Source organism: Equus quagga, chromosome 1 (genome assembly GCF_021613505.1).
Source record: "Equus quagga isolate Etosha38 chromosome 1, UCLA_HA_Equagga_1.0, whole genome shotgun sequence".
NCBI classification, from domain to species: Eukaryota; Metazoa; Chordata; class Mammalia; order Perissodactyla; family Equidae; genus Equus; species Equus quagga.
This window is the reverse complement of record NC_060267.1, coordinates 182399035-182421405: the sequence shown is the minus strand read 5'-3', so window position 1 is coordinate 182421405 and position 22371 is coordinate 182399035. Positions and strand designations below refer to the sequence as shown.

Below are 22371 nucleotides of genomic sequence, written 5' to 3'. Positions count from 1 at the left end.
CAAATTCCAAACAAAATAAAGAACTAGTGTTAGTTTGTATAGTTGGTTTGGGAGTTTTTTTGTTATTTTTGGTTTTTGGTAATCTGATTCTTTCTAAATGGAAAAAAATTAATTCCAATGAGAAAGGAAATTCGGAAGCTTTCAGACTCCCCGGGCATGTCAAGCACCTGGCTAATTTGAGGAGGGCATGAACTTACACTCACAGGAGGACACGTGACCAGTGGTGGTAACTGTGAAGAACACAGGCTCCCGTCATACCATCATCTCCACGGGAGGCTGAAAACGCCACGAGATCCAAGCCCTCGTAACAGCCCCTAATCTGGCCTAAGAGAATTTCAGATACTATAACCTCCCAATAAGATATAACCTTAAAAATCAATAATGGCCTAATGAACTGTAACATAAAGAAATGAAAGGAATTTATAATAGTGTATAAATGCTCCAATGTAACTTACACCAAAAAAAGAATAACACACCCACAAATTTCCAAAATGCCCCAGAAGGTGGTATAGCCCCTCGAAATAAGTTTTGCTTTTTTTTTTTTAAAGATTGGCACCTGAGCTAACAACTGTTGCCAATCTTCTTTTTTTTTTTTTCCCTGCTTTTTTCTCCCCAAATCCCCCCAGCACATATTTGTGTATTTTTAGTTGTGGGTCCTTCCAGTTGTGGCATGTGGGACGCCGCCTCAACGTGGCCTGATGAGTGGTCCACACCCAGGATCCAAACCAGCGAAACCCTGGGCGGCGTGAAGCGGAGTGCGTGAACTAAACCCCTCGGCCACGGGGCCGGCCCTCGAAATAAGTATTATTAACATTTTCATCTATCGCCTTCTTACACACACATAAATACACAATGCTATTACGACATTCCATGCACAGCCATACTTAATGTCACATTACAGTTTTGTATTACGATTTACATCATGAAAGAATCTTCAAAATAGAAACAAAAAGCTATCTTTTCTGGGACAGGCACTTTTATGGCAAATCTGGTGATAACCTTCGTAATTAATATGAACTCCCGCTTTGTTCCTAGAAAATTTTACATATCTATGCCCCACCAGTGGTCCACCAGCACAGTTATCAACAATTCATGTGAAAACACACTGACAAATCATAGTTTCAGTATTTAAAAGACACAGTGACACCACATTGACATGACATGATGTCAGGGTATTCACTTGTGGCTAATTTCTAATTCTCAAAATGCTTAGAGTCAAAAAGAATTAAAAGGTTAGTCACAGAAAAAGAGCAACTTAAAATTTAAAGACCAGTAAAGTGAACTTTAAGTTAATAAAGAAATAGATAAAATGGAAGTTTGTTTTAAAGTATGAGAGAAGAGTGAATATAAGGTCAAAAAATAAAGAATCTTCATCAACATGACTTCCAGCGACTCTGTAATGTCCATCTTCAACACTGTCCTTCTGTCTATAGACCCACACGCTTATTTCTGCACACGGATGCCTGCAGGTGTATATACCGAGCTAGTTTCACATTTCAGAATACGGCAAATTAAAACAGAATGAACTTTAAAAATTTTAACATTAATGTTCCAGTTAGATTCATCAGTTTAGGATCTAATTGCTTCCTACAAAAGAAATACTGATTTCAATGTTCCTAATATATTAAGTAATCCTCCCAAAAATATGAAGCATGCTGAGAGAGACTTTTTCAAAGATGCAGACTAAATCCTCAGCTCCACGGAAGTCATACAAGCTCAGAGCGGGCACCGAAGCCGTCTCTGATAAATGGAGCTAGGATTTGTAAGAGTTGTTTTTATTGACTTCAACCGAACAATGCTACTTCCCAAAAGGACCAGGCTTCTTCCAACCTTGAGCTCTTAGAAAAAGCCGCTTACCACGTGGAAATTATAATTAAAGTTCTAAGAGGGGAATTTAGAAACCACACATCCTTTCTACCCCCTTCCTCTTGATGGAGACAGCAGGCAGTGAAAGTCCACGCTAGCGACCCCACTTCAGCTGAACCCGCTTCTCTTCCTCCCGGCCAGGGATAAACGTTGAGGCAAAGAATAGCACAAGCGCCCTCTTCTGGTCAATGCGATTTACAGCAATGTGTGCGGAGGAGAGTCCCGTCAGCTCTCAATGCCCTGACCCGGGCCCTCAGCTGCATTTAAACTGCAGTTGAACCAAATCAAGATGACCTTACTTTGGAATAACTAAGCTCCAGAGGAGCCCTACTACGAGAGAGGACGCATCAGCGCAATAAATAAAATATATTTACTGAATAAAAATATCCAATTTCTGCAAAATAAAAAGTTTAGAAGGATTATATTCAATCATGCAATTACAAAGCAATTAATGGCTTTAACAGAGGTGACATCATTGAAAGCTGGAGATCAATATGTAGCAAGAAGCTGTCATCTCAGGACAAAGATGCTACCTTGAGTACAGCTCAATGTGAGAAATGGCAGGTTGCTTTCTCTGAATGTACTGATTCAGACAAAGACACAATGTAACCCCCCAAAACTAAAGAATTTGCTCTCTTAAAAGCACACAACACTGCCTGCAGTCTCATGGAAAGGGTACCTGGAACAGGTGAAAGGCCAGCTTTTCGTTATACTCCCACTGCTTCATGGCCTGCTCCACATCCGGCGGCACAGGGACAGGGCCCTCGCCCGCGCTGGAAGCCACGTGGTAAAAGTCGGAAATCTTGGCCAACTGCTCTCGAAGATATCTGGTAGATATCTGTGTCCACTCTGCATTGAAAAAAAAATTCTAAATCTCCAGACACAATAGATATAAGAGCAAACTTTTTCTTCCCCTTTCTGATTATCTTAAGGACATACTTATAAAACCAACATCGATTACATAAAAATGGTTTTGGCACGTGCAAGCCCTGTTCAGCAAAGCACGCTTACCCCAAAGCCTGTAACTGCGTACTACACGCTAGCATAGTGCGGCCCGCCCCTGACAGCCCGCTCTGCCCTGGGCCTCTGCAGCCCTAACCTAGGAGACGAGATGTCGCAGTCGAGTTAGGTGCACCTGGTGATCCTCTGAGTTAAACAACGGTTGGCATAATGAACATCACAGACACGAGCAGGAAACAGGACAGTGGAGGTGAGAACTTCAAGAAATCTGAATTCTCCACCAGAATTCAAAACCCCCAAATGCAGCTCTGAGGGTATGTTTTCCAGGCCCCAAGTTGGGTTCAAATGTGCCTAAGATCTGTCCTGTTCATGTCCATCTGTAAGAGGACCAGCCCCTGAGAGCATCCCCGCCTGCACGCCCCAGCTCCTGCAGGGGCACACGGGCAGCCACCCCAGATGACCAGCGGGACTGCAAGGACTCTGCTCTCCCCAACCAAGCCAAGAGGCCCCAGCACTCAGTGGGAAAGAGGAGTGAACAACACAAAGCAGGAGACTGGAAAGGAACTAGAAAAAGTAGCATTAAAAAAAAATCACTAGGGGCTGGCCCCGTGGCCGAGTGGTTGGGTTCGCGCGCTCCGCGGCAGGCCGCCCAGTGTTTCGTTGGTTCGAATCCTGGGCGCGGACAGGCACTGCTCATCGAACCACGCTGAGGCGGCGTCCCACATGCCACAACTAGAAGGACCCACAACAAAGAATATACAACTGTGTACCGGGGGGCTTTGGGGAGAAAAAGGAAAAAAATAAAATCTTTAAAAAAAAAAAATCACTAAAATTATTCAAAATGTCTGCCAGAGGGGCACAAATTAAATCATTCTGTTGCCTCTGGCAACCGTGAGCGATGCGATGCCAACTGTAGCCCATTCTGTGGATAAAAATGTAATAAGTGCATGCTCACAGCCAAATTTCCCCAAGGATTAGCCAAACGGCATTTCAGAAGAAACCGGCCTACTGAAACATTACCCCATGATCCTCTTCTCCCATTACTTCGGCAATCGGTTCTCCTACCTTATTTTTCCAGGAACCGATTTTGACAAAAGAGTAAAAACTAAACATCTGTTAGGGATTGGGTGTTTTGCTTTTATTTTTTAAGTACTGTTAAAATTACCTGACAACAGTACCCAGAGATAATGACTGTTAAGTTTTGGTCTAAATCACTTATTCTAATTGTGTCTTATTTAAAATTAAAATTCAAATGCACGTTAAACTCCAGTAACAGCCACCGTGAAAAGATGAACAGATCCCAGGTCAGCCTTCTGTCCCCAGCAGAAGGGTTTTCCAGGAAGCACCAGCAGTAGCAGATATTATCACTAAAATTAATCCATCAGCATTAAAAACAAAACAGTCAATTATCAATGTCATCGTCTTCTGGGGCCCCTGGTATGGGTTAATAGTCTCATGACATTCTCTTGTTCAACAAAACAGAGCGCCAGCCAGCAGACGAGTCACGTTTAGCTAAGAGCTATAATAAGCAAAAACAGAAATACCGAGGACCCGAGGCCCAGCCTTTGCGCGCCAGGCCCTGCCATTAACTCATCACAGTGCAGGACCAGCCTCGACAGCCCCGCAGAATACTTCAGCCTGGAGAGCCAAAAAAGAACACACATTCACACACCCTCACTTTGTCTGGGGTGTATCTGCTTTTTAAGATTGTTTTTTAAAACAGAGAAGAAAAAGGCATATTCACCACAGAAAATTTATAAGCAGATATGAGAAGAAAAGAACACCTGTACTCCTGTCACTCCTCATCATTACATGTTTTCATCTTTGTCTTTTCTTCTTCCTTTAAGTGTGCTTGAATGTTTCCATGAACATATGCATATCTTTAAAAAAACTTGCTGAATACACCATTTCACAATCTGAACTCTTGGAATTTAACCACAGGTCTCTTAGTGTACTTTAACTTGAACTGTGTTTAATCGACATTAAGTTATATCAATCAGACAGACTCAGAGGGCTGGACAAAAGACAGACTACAGTGTAAGAAACTAGGATGCACACAAAATTTTCATTAAAAATTGAAAACAGAAAATAACAAATGGCCACTAGGACTGTACTCCTTAAAATTATTAGGATTCACTGACACCTCTCATGCGGAGTTAGGCTTATTACTTAAAACAGGGAGCAATGGGGGCAGCAGGGGTTCTGAGCCCTGGGTGCAAATACAATCACAAGGGGGGGCTTTTCCCCAATGCCAGTGCCTTGGGCCCCACCCACTGGATTCTGATTGAACCGGTCTGGGGTGGGGTCCTGGGCCCAGGTCCAGGTGATAAAAAGAAAACAGAAACAGATAAAGGCCAGAGAGAAGATGCAGGGAGGTGCAGAGGGTTGTGTGTGTGTTGGGGGGGGGGGGGTGCTCAAAGGTAGGAAAGATGCAGAAAGTGATGGCGGAGGCCACCCTAAGAGAGGACAGCTCTAAACCCAGCAGCTCAGAGGACGTGGCTGCCTCTGCAGTTGGCTGATGTCCAGTAGAACTTCAGGTCCATGAAGCCAGATTATTAGAAAGTTTATGAACACAAATGGTACTGAGAGTGGTGCCAGAGGTCAGGCCTGAAATGACTGGTCCTTATGACAATGCTGTCTTAGCATCCTAGAATCCTACAGCCACCATTCCTTGTTAATGCCTAACCCCAAAACAGATTGGGGATCAGAGGTCACGTGCTTCACACTAAGGTCACACAGCTACACCACAAGTACACAAAACAGTGTAAGATGCCCACTCTAGCACATGAAACACGTATCGTCTCTACGACAGGGATCAATAACATGTATACATCAGAGTTACTGTGAGGATGTCACTCAGCACTGTGCACACAACGCAGGAACTGATCAATAAGTGGTAGCTATCATTATTGGGATGAAAAGTTCTTAGAAAGGAAACTAAAGGTTAGATTTGACCGTCCAAGGACAGTACCTGCTGTCACTGACGTCAGACCTGCCCTCTGCGTCCGCTGAGCTGTCAGATCCCAATATAATACTCTGGGTGAGTATTTATGGACCCAATCAATGTCAGCTTCCAGGGTCAGAAACCTTCAATGGATCTGCAATCCTTAATGAATTAAGGGCAAACTCCTTAGCTAGGAATTAAAATCACTTCAAATACGAAATACCTTAACCACTCTGCCAGCTCAAGTTGCTTTCTCTCTGACTCTCATGCCTATGATGCCAGCTCTATCTACGACACCTTCTGAGCTCACCTGTATGCACGTGTGGGCATTTTTCTGGGCCCAATTGAAATAGCACACCCAACATGCAGCCTTCTCCAGTCTCTGGACACCACCCACCACCTGGCAGGGATCTCTCTCTTCTCTAACTGATACATTAGAATTTCCTTCACCTCTTTCACCCCCATAAAACCACGTCTTGCAAGGTCAACATCAGGTACTATACTGACTTGAATCAATCCACTATAAAGTCCTCCCAAAATAACTACTGAATCAACTTCCTCCCCAATTATTCTGCCTCTCAAATCTGCACGCAAACATCTTCGCTTTCTAGTTTAAACTCATCACTGCATACCTAGAAGGTTTCAAACACCAAGATAAGGAAAAACCCAAATTCTCTCTCTACTACACTCTGTCTGTATTATAACCGACACAACTAGGAGCACCTGCTAATCAACGTGCTACAAAAGGCTCGTGCAAATACTGAAATGTAAATTCTTTCTAAAAAACTTCCAGTATTTCAGTTTTGCGAAGGCTCATTTTCCTGGTTACATTCTTCCCTTTGATTGCAGCCATAGGAACCCACGATGCAAAATAAACGCAACAGCGACTGTTTTTTAAAGGCTCCCTCCCACCAAGCCCAGAGACTGAGGCGTCATCTTTACAGTGATCCACTCGACACAGCACTTTGAGGAAGACGGCTCCTCGACAGAGAAACCTACAGCCTCGAAAGTTCTTCCTGAGGCTACACCACACAAAAGTTCTTGCCTCTCCACAGAGGGAACGAACAGTGGGAACCCGCTTCTGGAAACTGCAGGATATCGAGGATTTAACCAACATGACTTTGGTGCAGATCAAAAGGAGAAAATAAGATCAGTCCACGCAAGATGCTGCACACTCCATTTCTGAACACTCAACAAGCACGAATGAAGGATTTTCCACCATTTTCCTCATGTTTTCTGTTGTTGAAATGCTTTCTAGATCAAAGGATACCGTCAACAAAGTGAAAAGACAACCCACAAACTGGGAGAAAATATTTGCAAATCATATATCTGATAAGGGGCTTGGATCGAGAATACATAATGAACTATTACAGCTTAATAAGAAAAAGACAAAAACCCTTTTCAAAGATGAGCAAAGAATCTGAATAGACATTTCTCCAAAGATAAACAAATGGCCAATAGGCACATACACGTACAAAGATGCTCAACATCATTAGCCACCAGGGAATGAGACCAAAACCACAATGAGGTACCCCAGGACAGGTATAAACACAAAGACAGATGATAACAAGCGTTGGGAGGACGTGGAGAAATGAGACCCCTCACGCACCACTTGTGAGAATGTAAAATGATGTCACCATCATGTGGAAAACAGTAAAGTTAGACACAGAGTTACCATATAACTCACAATTCCACAACTAACTCCATACCCAAGAGAAACAAAAACACACGTCCACACAAGATCTGTAAACAAATGTTTGTAGCAGCATGATTCACAACAGGCAAAAAGTGAAAGCAACCCAAATGCCCATCAACTGACAAATGGATAAACAAAACGTGTTACATGCATACAGTGGAACAGCATTCGGCCATCAGAGGGATAAACTGCTGATACACGAATGAACTACAACACGGACGAACCTTGAAAACCTTATTCTAACTGAAAGAAGCCAGTTTCAAGGGACCACGTATTTATGACTCCATTTACATGAAATGTCCAGAACAGGCAAATCTATAGGGCTATTTAGATTGCCTAGAGCTGAGGGAAACGGAGAGGAGACGGGAGTGACAGCTAACAGGAGCAAGATTTCTTTTAAGGGTGATAAAAATGTTCTAAAACGTAGTGATGGTTTTGCAACTCTCTGAACACACTAAAAACCAGTAAATTGTACACTTTAGATGAACTGTAAAGCCTGTGAATTACATCTCAATAAAGCTGTTAGATTTTTTTAATGTTTTCTTGAAATACTTTACTACCAATAAGAAATCATCTGCATTTCATGAAGCAAAAGCCTATTCACACTGATAAAAGGCACCCACTGTGAAATACGACTTGGAGCGGGTCGGGGGGGGCAGGGAGGACAAAGGGTAGAAACTCAAGTGGCCATGAGTCCTTGGTAAACCTGGGGGACGGTAGCGGGGACTTTAGTATATTCTTCTGTATTTGTTTATGTTTGAAATCTCCATATAAAAGCCTTTCAAAAGTTAATCAATCGTATCCCACAAATTGCTTCAGAGAAAACCCGACGTGTCCTATTCACCTCGTTCACTTAGGGTCAAAAGGGAGAACCAGCATGCTGATGGGTAGTCAGACACAGGGCGGCCCAGAGAACGGCTGTCTCAGGGCGAGGGGACCACAGAGCCAGGCTGGGAATGTTGCGCTCGGCTAAAGGTCAGCCAATGAGATCAGGCCCTCAGCTGGAGAGCAAGGCAAACCTGGGGGTGGGGCCGGCTGCTGGCACTGGGGGAAATACTATGGTGTAAGAAATTACGGAAACATGGTTTATGCATCAAAAAACTTCTCTAACGCAGAATGACCCGTAGAACACGGGTGTTTAGTAGCAGATACCGAGTATCCGTTTTTGTCTGGATGAATAATGTTACTTCGTTATGTTTAACTGGCCGTTTCTCTCCGCTTTCACTCACTGAGCAAGGACACCAAGCACTGTAACTTGGGGATCAGGGTGACAACTCGAACGAAAATAAAAACCATGAGTATTTAGCAGCAAACATTAAATGCCTACTGTGGGCAAAGCTGTCCCGGGTCTGGGGCTAGAAGGTGAGGAGAAGGCAGTCCCTACCTGAGGGGACCCGTCCCCGAGGCAGGGGACACACAGGGACGCAGAATCCACGGCAACGAGGGAAGAGCTCTGATGTGCCTGCCGTGGGCGGAGGAGAGGAAGCAAGGGGACGTTTCGGCCCACTCTCGAGGGAAGGGACACAGGAGCTCCCCAGACAGAAACAGCAGCATGGAACATCCCGGATGCAGACAGCAGGAAGGCAGAGGGAGAAAGAGTCACCGTGAGGCCAGGCAGGTGGCCCGGGCCAGGGCTCCTCAAGTGCTAGTGCACAATATGACCACCAGAGGGCACCAGTTAAACACAGATTTAGCTCCGACTCCAGAGATTCCCGAGTCTGGAGCAGGTCCTGATATCTGCGTTTACAGCCAGCAGTGCAGAGGACTCGGCCCGGGCAGTGACCAGCTACGGGGTCTGGTCTTCCACCACAAATGCTTAAAAGCCACTGAAGGATTGTAAGCAAAGGATTGACAAGATCATATATGTAAATTAAGACTCTCCCAGGAAGCCGTGGGGCTGCAGGGTCCAGGGGCAGGTGACGGAGGAGGGGACAAAAGAGACGCAGACAGAAGAGTGACCAACCAGGTACTGGGGAGAAGGAGGAAGGAGGGGCAGGCGGCTCCAGGCTCCTCAGTGGGGCCGAGCATCACGGGCCATCAACGGACACCGGAGCAGACCAAGGGCACAGCGGCTGAGCTCAGCTGGTCGGTTTGATTTCATTAAAGTTTTTATTTGAGATCACTGTGGATTCACAGGCAGTTGTAAGAAATGCTGCAGAGAAAGGCCACGTACTCTTTACCTCCTTCTCCCAAATGTTAGCATCTGGAAACTACAGCACAACATGACAGCCCGGACACCGACAGGGGCACGATCCCCCGTCTCATTCAGCCTTCCCAGTTCTGAGTTGTGTTTTGAATACTTAAACGTGAAGTGTTGGAGACGTTCCTGGGGAAACGCATCCAGGAGCAGGTGGACACATGGGTCTGACACTGTGGTCAGAAGGGTCAGGGTGAGGACGTGGCTGGGGGGACCCTCACTACATGTGGGTTCAAAGCCTCAAAGACCATGCTATGGCAACAGAAGGACCCAGCACACACAGTCCAGGCTCAGCAGGTGTACTCTGCAGCGTAAGAACATTGGCCATCCCCTCCTGGGGCCCCAGCCCTCTTCTGAGCCCTCAGCACATGTCACCTCGCTCGATGGAAGGAACAGCATGGTTTCTGGAGCCCTGGCTGCAACCACTTGCTGCTCTGGGGTCCTGGGCAAGTCCCTGAGCCTCTGGGTGCCTCGGTCACTTGTCTATAGAACAGGCTGATTGGTGTACTCGGCCAGTAGGACTCTTTGGAGAGTGAAGGGAGCTATGACACGCTCAGAACCCTGACGCGTGCCCCAGAGAAAGCAGACTGATGTGATCCACAGGCAGCGGCCAGGAGCCCCAACGGGCAGGAAGCGACCACAGGGGAAAGAAGGATCTTGCTGGCCGAGGCAGGGGACAGGCGGAAACTTGCTGCTGCAGCTGAGTCTGTACACGTGTTGTCGTGGGGGCGGGGGGGGGGGGGGGGGGGGGAGGGGGACAACAGGGGAGGGCGGGGGCCGGCCCCCCCCCCCAAGACGAGGGGGGGGGGGGGGGGGGGGGGGGGGGGGGCGTGAACAGGTACCTAAGGGACAGTGACAGTCTGTCCCCCATGAAGTTCAGGAAAGGGGAGAGAGGGGAGAGTGTGTCCAGTGCGTGTGAGCAGCAGGCATCTGCCCAAGGAGTGACCGATGGAGCTGAGGAGGGAGGGACATGCCGAAACGACAAGGGCCGGTCGGTACACCGCAATGTACAAATAACTGTGCCATCGTGTGAGGACTTCAGGGTAAAAAGAGACCAAAGTGGCCAACTGAGGAGATGGTGGCCAGCTGTCAGGCAGGGGAGAAGAGGAGGAAGAGGGGATGAGGAGGCTGGTGGGGGCACGAGAGATGGTCCGAGGCGGCCGGACACTGCAAACCGCCCCCTCCTCCTCCAGGTGCCACGCAGCATCTGAGGCCTGAGGGGACAGCCCGGATGCCCTGCTCAGCTCCTCTCTCTGCCGGCCAGTCTCCAGTTCATGTCTCCACTCAGATGCAGACCATGCTGACTGGTGCATTTAGGGATTTTTCCCAGGTGTCCTTTTACCCTATCAACCCCACACAGGCCTCTGAAGCCAAGGCTCCTGGAGACCACAGAATCCCATTTTAGCCCTCAAACAAGAATTCCTTATTCTGACATCAATCACACCACCAGCTTCTCGGCCCAAGTAGAGCTTCAGGGGTTTCCTTCCAACAGAGGGGTACGGGCAACATCTGCCACAACAGGCCGGACTCGTGCCAGGGGCTCAGGGTAGCTGTTTGAAATGACTGTTCTAAGTATCATGTGGCAAGTTCCTCAAATCTCTGTATACCTGGATGAGCCACGGCCTTGGCCACGGTGAGGTGTTCCTACCACGGAATAACAGGGACATTATTTTTACTAATATTAAACTGGTGCATTTAATTAACCCCTTAGGACAGGTCCCCACAGCCTCCCACATATGAGGCCAGGCCACGGGCTTACTGCCCCAGGAGAGGAAACCATAGCAAGACAATGCACCTGACAGGAGCCCAGAGCTTGGCTACCCTGTGCAGAGGGAAGGGTGAAGGGAAGCCCCTGGGCGTTTGGGTGGGAGATGGAAAAGTGGAGGGGCAGCAGCCATGGAAGACATACACTGCCAGCCCCACTGGAGGCTCCTAGCTCCTTCAGCACCCGCCTCCTCCTCCAGCTTCTGCCACGGAGGAAGGGGGAGAAAGACCCGGTCACGTGCGGAGCAAAACTAAACTGCACATTCACTGTACTTTGCATTGGCTTTTGATTCCACCATCAGCGGTGTCGGAGCAAAGTTTCTGCAGTGAAAGCAGCTCCGCGTTGACTCCCAGCTCCTAGATGCAGCTGCTGTGCTGTCTGCTCTTCGAAACAAGCTTTCGGGAGGTAAGCGTAGTTCCATAGGACCCCAACACTAGAGAGGTCGTACTGCCAGATAACCACGTCAAGTGACTGCAGACCAAAAAGCTCTGAAACACAAACATGCCTACACATCATGCACACCCAGCAGACCCACCCCGGTACCCTCTCCTCCAGAACCCACCAGTTTAACTGTTCTGGAGACTAAACACTGATGTGTGGCAGATTCATTTAATTAAACCTATTCACTTTAGCTGTGTCACTCCACAAAGACGCTCCCACTGATAATTTATTGACTCAACTCAATGCGTTTTCTATCCTGTCACATGTTCCATGTGGTCCTTGCCTCCAAAGTAACAGTGAGTTGAAACAGCCTCTAGAGCCACTTTATTCCTGGGATTTCATTTGGGAGATTATACAAACTTTGTCTGAAAATGACTCTGAAACTTAAAGTATGTCTTTTTTAATTAAAAAAAAAAGCTTTCTATTCATCATGGAATTAACATTCCAGTGGCAACCGCAGAAGAAAAGATCCAGCTTTTATAAGTCATTAAAAAGTTAGTCGCTTAGATCCCTTTAAAAGAACAAGGCCCCTATAGGCACAGTACGGACAAAGCACCAACTTTCTTAAAGAAAGATCAAAATATACATAAAAATGTGCTTCAGAAGATGCACAAGAAACTGGTATAAGGAGTCCTTCTGAAGTAGGTAATGAGTGTCTGGGAGACGAGGCAGGAAGGACAGTGAAGGGAGACTGCACAACTTCTTTTGAATATTTTGTGTTGTGGACCATGGATATGTATTACCTATTAAAAAAAATTTTAAGTCACACAAGAAGCTGTCTTTTCCTAAGATTTCTCCTGTTCATGTTTTAAACAATAGATCGGCAAGATGCACAACAAATGAAATCTCATAAACGCTAAGCTTTTCGAAGCACCCCCACACCTCACCCCAACAGCACTCCCCCATCCCAGCCTCACGGTCGGCCCTCACTTGATATGAGCAGCTTGGAAGTTTTGCAAAGCTAACAGGGCCCAGGACGGAATCCCCAGTTCTCCCACGTTCCATGGATCCTCTCACCTAACTTGTAAACTGGAGGTACCCAGCTACCCCAGAGGGAGCTCGTGAGGACTGGCCCAAATCACAATACGTAAAACCAGTCTGCAGACGACAGAAACTTCTAACAGACATCCTGCTGTATACTATGTTCCCAGTGTAGACGTACATGGACGTACCAACAGCCACGAGGGGTAAAAAACCATAATATTAATTAAATTGGGATTCTGATTAACACTTTATCATATAAGATGATTAACTAATTCAAGCAGGAGTCAACAATAAAAGTGACTGGTGGGGCTGGCCCAGTGGCGGAGTGGTTATGTTCGCGTGCTCCACTTCAGCAGCCTGGGGTTCACAGGTTCGGATCCTGGGCGCTGACCTACACACTGCTCATCAAGCCATGCTGTGGAGGCATCCCACATACAAAATAGAGGAAGACTGGCACAGATGTTAGCTCAGGGACCATCTTCCTCACACAAAAAAAAACTGACTAGAAAACAGAAAAACTGCTGAGTGGCGATGGTTTCTTAGGAAATTCAAGACTAGGTAACTCACCCTAACCAACAAGACCAGAAGAAATGATGGCAGTAAAGACAGGATGCGTAACACAACTTTCAACCTAACTCATTCGATCTCAGTTTGCCAGGGAGGAAGATAATTAATTTAGAACAATAAATACTTTCTCAGATGCCAAAAAAGCCAAAACAAAACAAAATTTCCCAATTTTTACTTAAAGGCTAGATTTCTTTAAGGCCCAGCTCATATTTCACTCCTTCAGAAAACCTACCCTAATTTTTCCAGTCTCCCATAGTTTCCTATATGATTACAGGAAATTATGTACTGACTATTTCTCTGTTTTAGGTGTTGCATCTTGTTTCCACAAAAAATGGTAGCCCCTTAAAGGGAGGCAGCACAGCCCCCATTGGCTAAAATTCTTAACAGCACCTACCCCAATGCATAGAATCTTAACCTTTTTTTAACTAAATCCCTCCTTATTCAAGTGAAATATAGAAAGTTCTTTGGATGCATTTCTCTAAGAAATTCAAAAGCAATCATGAGCAGACATTATCTTTGATTTCATCGAAAATTTAACTGATCATAAACACACACACACGCACACACCCCCCCCACCACCACTACCACACACCAGCATTCTAACATGGAACAGGCTATAACACTTTGACTTGGGGAAAAGCTGAAATATATTTCCAGAGGGCAGCAATGAGGAATAACAGAGTTACACCGCAGAATATTAAACCTGACTAGAACTTTTAAAAGTTTCTGCAAATCAGGAAAGTACAATGCAAGTAAATGCAAGGGTGCAGGGAGAAGGAAAAAAAAGCTTTTTCAATAAGGACAGAGTTTCAGTTTTGCAAGAGTTCTGGTGATCTGTTACACAACAAGGTGCACACAGTTAACACCAGTGTACTGTACAAGCAAAATGGTTAAGATGATAAATTTTACACGTTCTTTGCCAAAATTTTTTTCAAGTCTCTGTAAATAAGGAAATTTTACATATTCAATTAACTGAACAGCTACACACCTGGAAAAACATTAAAAGTCTTCCAATTTTTGTTACGGTTCCAAGAAGGAAGTACTTGGTTTAATGAAAAGTAAGCTCTTGTAATATTATCTGAGAATAACTAAAACTGTAATGCATTCCCTGAATTTCCTTCAAATCTTTTTCATAAAGCACATTTTTACAGCAAGGTATTTTCCAAAAATGGTATCAACAAGAGAAACAGAAATAATTTTGGCCTGAGATTAGGCTCAGCTAACTTCTGGTTACATCAAAGTTACACTCACCCATGTCTAGAGTCCAATGGTTCCACCCAACTTATTGTCAAAACAGCAGCCCACTGCCCACAAACCCTCACTTCCCATTCTCCAAAAGCAATACTTTCAACTCTTTCATCCATTGTTTGTCGTGTTTACCTCTTTATCTCTAAATAACATACTTATTGTGCTATTTCTTGATTTTAAGTATCATCTACTGACTTCCCAGTATGGAAGACAACAGAATATTCAGCTCTCTTTCACCTCCCACCAAGACATTACTTACATATTTCCCATCTTCCTGTCTTCCTGACATATAGCAGATTTTAATTCTGAAGCTAACATATGTTTGTAGTAGGATAAAACAAATAAGTAGTCACATTCTTGCTACCAGGAATCATTTGATTGTTCATATAATAGAAATTAGATAAAATCAAAGAAATTAATAAAAATATCTTTAATGTAAGTGGAAATATTAGAGATAAATTGGAAATACGAATATAAACTCCCATATGCATGGACTACACATGTGCACACACTCAGATACACGTCTCCATCCACGCAATGACAGGGCCTGGAGGCCGTGACGTGCTAGCAGCAACAAGCACCTTCAGCATCCAGGTCTTGCTTCCCCACTAGAAAGAATCAGGTTCTTAGAGAAATGGCTGATTGCAGATCTGAGGCAGAAAAAGTACAAGATGAGCCTGGGACATCTTTCTGTGCCGAAAAGCAAGGAGGTACTCTAAGACAAATAGTGTCATGTCAAAAGGATATGAAGGAGCTTGAAACGTCTTCCACTGGCCAACTTTGGAACAACCCGAACACTAAGATGTACAATGAGTATAACTGGTTGTAAAATACTGAAAGAATAAAAATCCATGAGCCCATAACAATGACCAAAGAGATTTTTTTAAAAAAAATAGAGAAGCTCATTTATCATCACTAAATGTGCAATTACAACTCTTACTCTGAAAATTGAGAATCAAAGGAAAAGAATTTAGCATTTCCTCTGCCTTTTTTTAGAAAGAATTATGATTTATCACAGTTAATGAGAGAAAGCCTATTTTCACAGAGGAATACCAACATCCAGCCATTCCCAACGAAATGATCATTTTCGGCTTGGTTCACCAATGGATGCTAAAACCTTCAGGTGAAAGATTACTGAGGAACGGCACAGGTGCAGGTGCCAAGGTCTCACCCCACAGGCCCCGTTCCTTCTCCTGGAGAATGGTTTTTACCAGATAGCCAGGGTTACCTCACTGATTAAAACCTATTTTTCATGCCTAAGTAAAGCATGAGTTTCAGCTATGCTTATACAAGCACTTAAGCCCAATCTTCAGGGTTATTTTCATAGTAAGCAGACAGATAGCACCTTTATGACAAATGAGATAACAAGGAACATGTGACAATGTGGAGGCAATCTTGACTGGAAACTAAAAGCTTGTCCCTTGAATCAAAAAAGTTAGTATGCGATCTCTTCAAGGACCCAAACTGGAAGTAAGCTGCTTGGCTTAGATAAGAAACCAGACTGTCAATTTTGTGTTTAGCAGGGTTTATTTTTGCAGCCCAAATGGCTCAGTGAATATGTCACAAATTAATTACCCGCTGTGCAAGAAGGGCAGCTGTTTCTTCTTTGTATTTTCTGGGTGATAAGGATAGTGGTTCCAAGAGTACAGTCAACCGGGAAAGGGCTCTCATCCAGCGAAAACCCCCAACCCAACAAAACCTCAGGGGAGCCGAGGAAACGACGGGGGTGGGGGGGAACAGTGCAGTCCCCTGGGCAGGTCAACCACGAAGCATTTTAAGCTTCTCCTCATCTATCTGTTCCTCCAGAACAGACCTCCTGGCCACGATAGGTCTTGTCTCTTTCCACCACATTGAGTGCCCCACAACTCCTGGCCAGAATTAGAGCTGCTCATCTTGCCAGCAGCTTCATCCTTCTCTCAGTTCTACCCCAGGCTTTGCTCTGCCCCGCCTGCTCCCATGGCACCCCTGAGAACAAGAGTTCTTTCTCCTCCAAGGCTGCCCACGGCCCCCAAGTCCTGCAGCCTGCTCCCTGCCGGCCCCTTTCTCCTCGGCCACGCTTCCTGCTTCCAGGGCCCAGACCCATAACATGCACACCCCCCAGCACCCACGTCACAGCGGCAGGAAAGCACAAACAACTCCCGTGAGTCCAGCTCCATCTGGGCCAGCAAGTTACTTCACGTGAGAGGAATAATAAAACCAAGCTTGTTAGAATGATTACAAATATGTCTGTAAAGTTCCCAGCACAACGCACAAAATGATTAATAAATACCGGTTACTAATAACAGGAGTCCTAGCAGCAAGTGTCACACGTTATTCATCGACTACATTTACTGGCCATGTACTGTGTGCCAGGCACTGTCCTAAACACTTTAGAAGTATTGACTTATTGCATCCTTAGAAGGTCCTGTCAATTATGCCCGTTCTCCAGACGAGAAACTGAGGGCAGCGTTCTAACAACAGTAAGTAACCAGCAGCCCGTCCGCAGCCCCCATCATCCTCCCGACGGACTCACGGGTCCACTCGAGCAACAAGCCTCCTCACAGCCTCTCGTCGCTGCCCCCCGCAACTGAGGCACCAGATGAGAAAAGTCCAGGCAGTTCCACGACAGGTCAAACCATCCGATGACCCCATTTCTCTGCAGACCCCAGCCTTCTGCTGGAAATGCCCTCCCCACACAACAGTCCCAGCTCTGCCCTCCTGGGAAATGCCTCTTCCTTCAAAACTGCACTCGAACGTGGCTCCCTCTGTAGACCTCCCGGGGCTCCCCAGCTTCCTCGGGGCTCCCTCTGCATGGTACTCATTTCACTCTTCGCTCTTCCATCCTTCTCGAGTATTTGCATTGTTTGGATATTTGCCCCTCCCCCCCCATACTGTGAACACCTGGAGGGCGGTGGCTGCTTTCTCCCTCCCTCTGTCCCCACTGACCAGCACAGTGTCCAGCACAGGCTTCCGAGCCTGGTTTAGACAGGTACGCTGAGCGCTTTGTGTACAATCCGCACACCAGTGTCCTCGTCTGTGAAATGGGAATAATGCATCCCTCTCACAGAGTGCCTGAATAACAGATCAGCACATGGGCAGACTACACAGAGAACCTAGCAAACGTTCCCTGAGATGGGGGACACAGTGTCACAGCCCCCCACAGCAATCCCAGTAGACCCGGCGAGCGATCGACTGTTCCCACACAGGCCAACGGGACTCACGGCCTCAGGGCCCAACAGCGGAGGGCTGAGGGATCCCCAAGACTGAGAAGCTCCCCCAGGTAACCGAGGCCATTTTCACAGCCGCATCAGGAGCCGATTCAATGCAGGAATGTGGGCAACACCACGTTCCCGCTCACCAGAGCAAGGGCAGTCCCGAATCGCTCGAGAGATGCTAACTGTCACACAGACAGCAGGCATGGCAGCAAATACTGTAGTTATGGTCAGGTGTCTCAGCAACAGTAAGACTCCTCACAGGGCAAATTCCTACAAAGAAACGTACAAAGTTCTGCGTGGTTTACTACAAAGTCATATTCCCCAATCTGTTCAAAGACTTTCTTTGATTATATAATTCCGTGCAAGTTTTACTTTTTTAAGTATTAGCTAGCCCATTTTAAATGCTTTTCTCTGGTGAGCTCAAAACATTTAAGACAGCTGAACATTCTTAAGAACAAAACTCATTTGACTCTAAAAAACACCTGAACCCAAATAATATGTATTGTTATGTCTGGCACTCTTTCCCTTGAGTCTACAACACTCACCTATTTGATGGCATTTTCTAAACAGCATGGCCACCTATAACCCCTTCTTTTATTTATTTATTTTTTTTTGAGGAAGATTAGCCCTGAGCTAACATCTGCTGCCAATCCTCCTCTTTTTGCTGAGGAAGACTGGCCCTGAGCTAACATCCGTGCCCATCTTCCTCTACTTTATATGTGGGACGCCTGCCACAGCATGGCTTGACAAGTGGTGATATGTCTGCACCCGGGATCTGAACCAGTGAATCCCGGGCCACTGAAGCAGAATGTGTGAACTTACTGCTGCGCCACCAGGCCAGGCCCCCTTCTTTTATTTTTTAGGTCTCATAAGGACTAAGAATTATAACCTCTTCCTCCAAGCTTCTCTAATTCACCTCTATTTTAAAATTTCGGCCCTGATGTTAGGATTTATTCAAGTCAAATATTTCTTTGTCCCCCTTGGAATTATATGCGACACCTCACTCACCAACCCAAGGCCACTCTTGCGCCCCTCTCTTTGGGGTACACACCGTACTGGGTGTCTCTGCCTGCTGCCAGCTCCCAGGGCAGCCACCTACTTAATCTACATTTCAGATCCGTAACTCTCTGCACAATGATGGGGAGGACCCCTGTGTTGCTATGTTTAAAGAATTTACACAACCAGCCTGCTCCCTTGTTGCTGGCAGCCCACTTAACTTTGGGAAAAACTCTCTTCAATAAAATCAAACAGCAGTGCTTTATAGCTCTGTTCCAACGCTGAATGTGGGAACTGAAAATAAAACATATGTTTCTATTACAAAGGAATAAAGGCCATTTCAACTGAAAACACTTTACAGACCCTAAGAACAATCATCAAGACAACGGAAGTCATAAAATCAACGCCAGAAAAGGGTGACACTCGATAGTCAATCTTGCCCCAAACGCGATGAACGATTCTTTTCACTATCAAAGCCAGAACACAGAACCTATTACTGCAAGTTAATCTTCTGAAGTGTATGCAATGGAATCCAATTCAACACACATATATGTGTGTACTTGCTTGGCTGTAGAGCTTGCTTGGAGTGTGAAACTTGCTACATTATGGCTGTGTCTACACAGCCAAATGCTTCCAAATGCACTGTATAATTTGCTTAAAGAAGCTGAAGAAGGTGCTGGAGACAAAGCAGAGAGTGAGAGATACCAGGTGCACCAGGGTAAAGGTCAACCAAGATCAGATATTGGAAACCACGTGCTCTTTTCATACAGTATAAATAGTACGCTACATCTGCATTTTAAAAAACACATAGAAGAATTTAGAAAGAGGAATTGGATATTTACATAGTTAAATTACCTCTTAATTACAAAGGGTAAAATAGTCACTTTGCAGTGGGGAAATCCAGTGGGCACCACCTTACCCAAAAGATAAAGTCATCGCCAGCAGTCCTGGGACGATGTGACCCCACGTCCTGAGACGCTCACAGCATGGCTTACACGGTGCTCCTATCAAAGGAGCACGCCCTGAATCCAAGCACGAGGAAGCAGACAAATGCGACTCAAGGGGCATTCTACAAAATGACCAGTCTGTCTCCAAAAATACCAAGGTCAAGAAAAAGAAAGGCTGAAGCACTATTCCACATTTAAAAAGACTAAAAGGACACGACAGTTGAGGCAACATGGACTGCGGAGCGGATCGAGGCTGAGGAGACTGACGTCCAGAGAGACGAGGACTCCTCTTTGGATCACCCAGCCCCTCAGTGCCAGCACTGGGATGAGCCACACCCAGAGCTCTCTCCAAGATGCTAGACCTGAGAGGTTAGAGGTCCACTCCCAAAATTCATGCATTTTTCCAATATTTCATTTTTAGCCTTAAGCACTTTTTAGGTAAAGCTTTTATCCTCCACCAAGAGAAACCGTATAGCAGGCTCTTGACCTTCATGGATCTAACAGTCACACTTTTTAAAACACATGAATAATCATCAAGACTCAAGACCTGTAATGCTCTGTAAGAAAACTGAGTCAAAAGACAGAATCTTGTGTGCTATGTGGCTAATGAAAGAAAACACAGCTAGTGGGTGAACCTAATCCACGATCTGTTGTGGGTGTCCAAATAACAGAAATGCCAGCTTTGAAGGGAGTAGCAAATAATGCCCCCAAACCAACTGGCTACACCCAGTGAGGAAATTGATGGGAAAAGTAACGAATCCAGCGACATTCTTCAGCTAGAAACTGGAGCTAGGCTTCCCTCCACTGGGTAGAGGAAATCACATGGTCCCGCGACACCTTCATAGCTGGGATTCCTAACATCTCCAAACGTTCTTCGCAAATGACAAGGGTCTATCACACTTTTCTTTGTCGTAAAATTGTTTTACATTTCATCTGGCAGAACCGTTCCTGCATGATCACCCTTTTCTGCCTTCTTGTGACAGTCAAAATCAGATTAAACTGAACATCAGGGAAAGCGCTGACAGGAACAAGTTCAAAAAAAACGTGAAGCGAATCTGAGGAGTGGAGGAGTCGCCTCTCCACGACGGCTCGAGGCGCGGGAAGTTCCAAGGATTATGAACGGAGCAAATTAAAAATATATATATACACACACACAAACGCTTCAGTCCTCATTACTCATTTCTTCGTCTTAAAAATTACTGAGCACCTTCTGGGTGCCAGGAACTGTCGCAGGAGATCCAGCGCTGAACACATCTGACACAGTTCTTCGTGGAGAAACGCTAGAGTTGGGAGCGGGTGGGGACGGGGATCAGGAAGGGAATGTGAAATGCGACGTGAGGTGGTAGGGAGAGCAGTGAAGAGAAATGCAGCAGGACGAGGAGATGGCGCCGAGGGGAGAGGACGTTTTGGCTCAGGGGTCAGAGAAGACTCCTCCTGAACAATGCCATAGGAGCCAAGATGGCATGGGGGAGGGAGCGGCCACGTGGGCATCTGCAGGGGGAGGAGCCGTCCCACAGTCGGGACCCTGAGGTCACCACGTGAGCACAGGCCACGGGAGTTGCTGAGGACACGTCTGGATGAGGCGGGCACAGGAGAGGCTTCTGAGCACAGGACAGCGGCACGACTTACGTGCTAGCTACAAAGTAGAAAGTTGTCATTCACAGAGCAGGAACAAAAACAAGTCGGGCTGGAGGCCCTGTGATGGCATGGGGGAGGCGGCAGTGGGGGTGGCTCAGGCGGAGTAGCAGCCGAGGCGGGAGGAAGCCGCTGTCAGATGCTGGAAGTGAAGCTGACAGGACTGCTGGGGACAGATCGGCCCTAAGCTAACATCTGTTGCCAATTTGCTTTTTTTTTCCTTCTTCTTCTCTGCAAAGCCCCCCAGTACATAGTTGCAAATTTTTAGTTGTGGGTCCTTCTAGTTGTGGCATGTGGGATGCCGCCTCAGCATGACCTGATGAGCAGTGCCATGTCCGCGCCCAGGATCCGAACCCGTGAAACCCTGGGCCACTGAAGCCGAGTGCGTTGAACTCAACCACTCGGCCATGGGGCCGGCCCCAACAAATGTAGAGTTTTGAGAGAAAAAGATAAGCCCACAGTGACACTATGGCTTTTAGCCTTAACCACCAGGTGGCCACATACAACATTACAAAGGAGAAGTCTGAGGATGAGCAAGATTAGGGACCGGGAGAAATCAAGACATGATGTCCACACGCTGGGTTTCAGGTGCCCCTTAGTTGTCAGAGCAGAGGGGGCTGGTCGACAACCAGACATACCCAGCTCTGGGGAGAGGTACTAATAAATGCAATCAACACGTATAAAAAATAACAAGAACTGCATATATGTGTTTGTGTGTCCGTGTGTATATTTAAGTATATATGTGTGTACACACAGACACACACAAGGAAACTTCAAGAAGGAAAACATGGGAGAGAAAGGAGAAGAGACACTTGAGCATTGTAACGTATCTACTTTGGCACTATTTGAACATTTTGTGATGAGAATGTACTACTTTAGTAATAAATAGGGCATTTTTTTGTTTCCTGCAATAAAATAACGAACTGATGAA

General features: G+C 46.0%; 1 protein-coding gene across 1 annotated transcript in view; it reads right to left on the bottom strand.

Annotated features, from left to right (window-relative positions):
• Nucleotides 1-22371, bottom strand: part of MED12L (mediator complex subunit 12L) — a 297559-nt gene that overhangs the window by 229182 nt on the left and 46006 nt on the right. The window contains exon 5 of the mRNA XM_046642173.1: nt 2546-2715. Within this exon, the coding sequence (XP_046498129.1) occupies nt 2546-2715 (170 nt within the window). The remainder of the gene's footprint in view (nt 1-2545; nt 2716-22371) is intronic.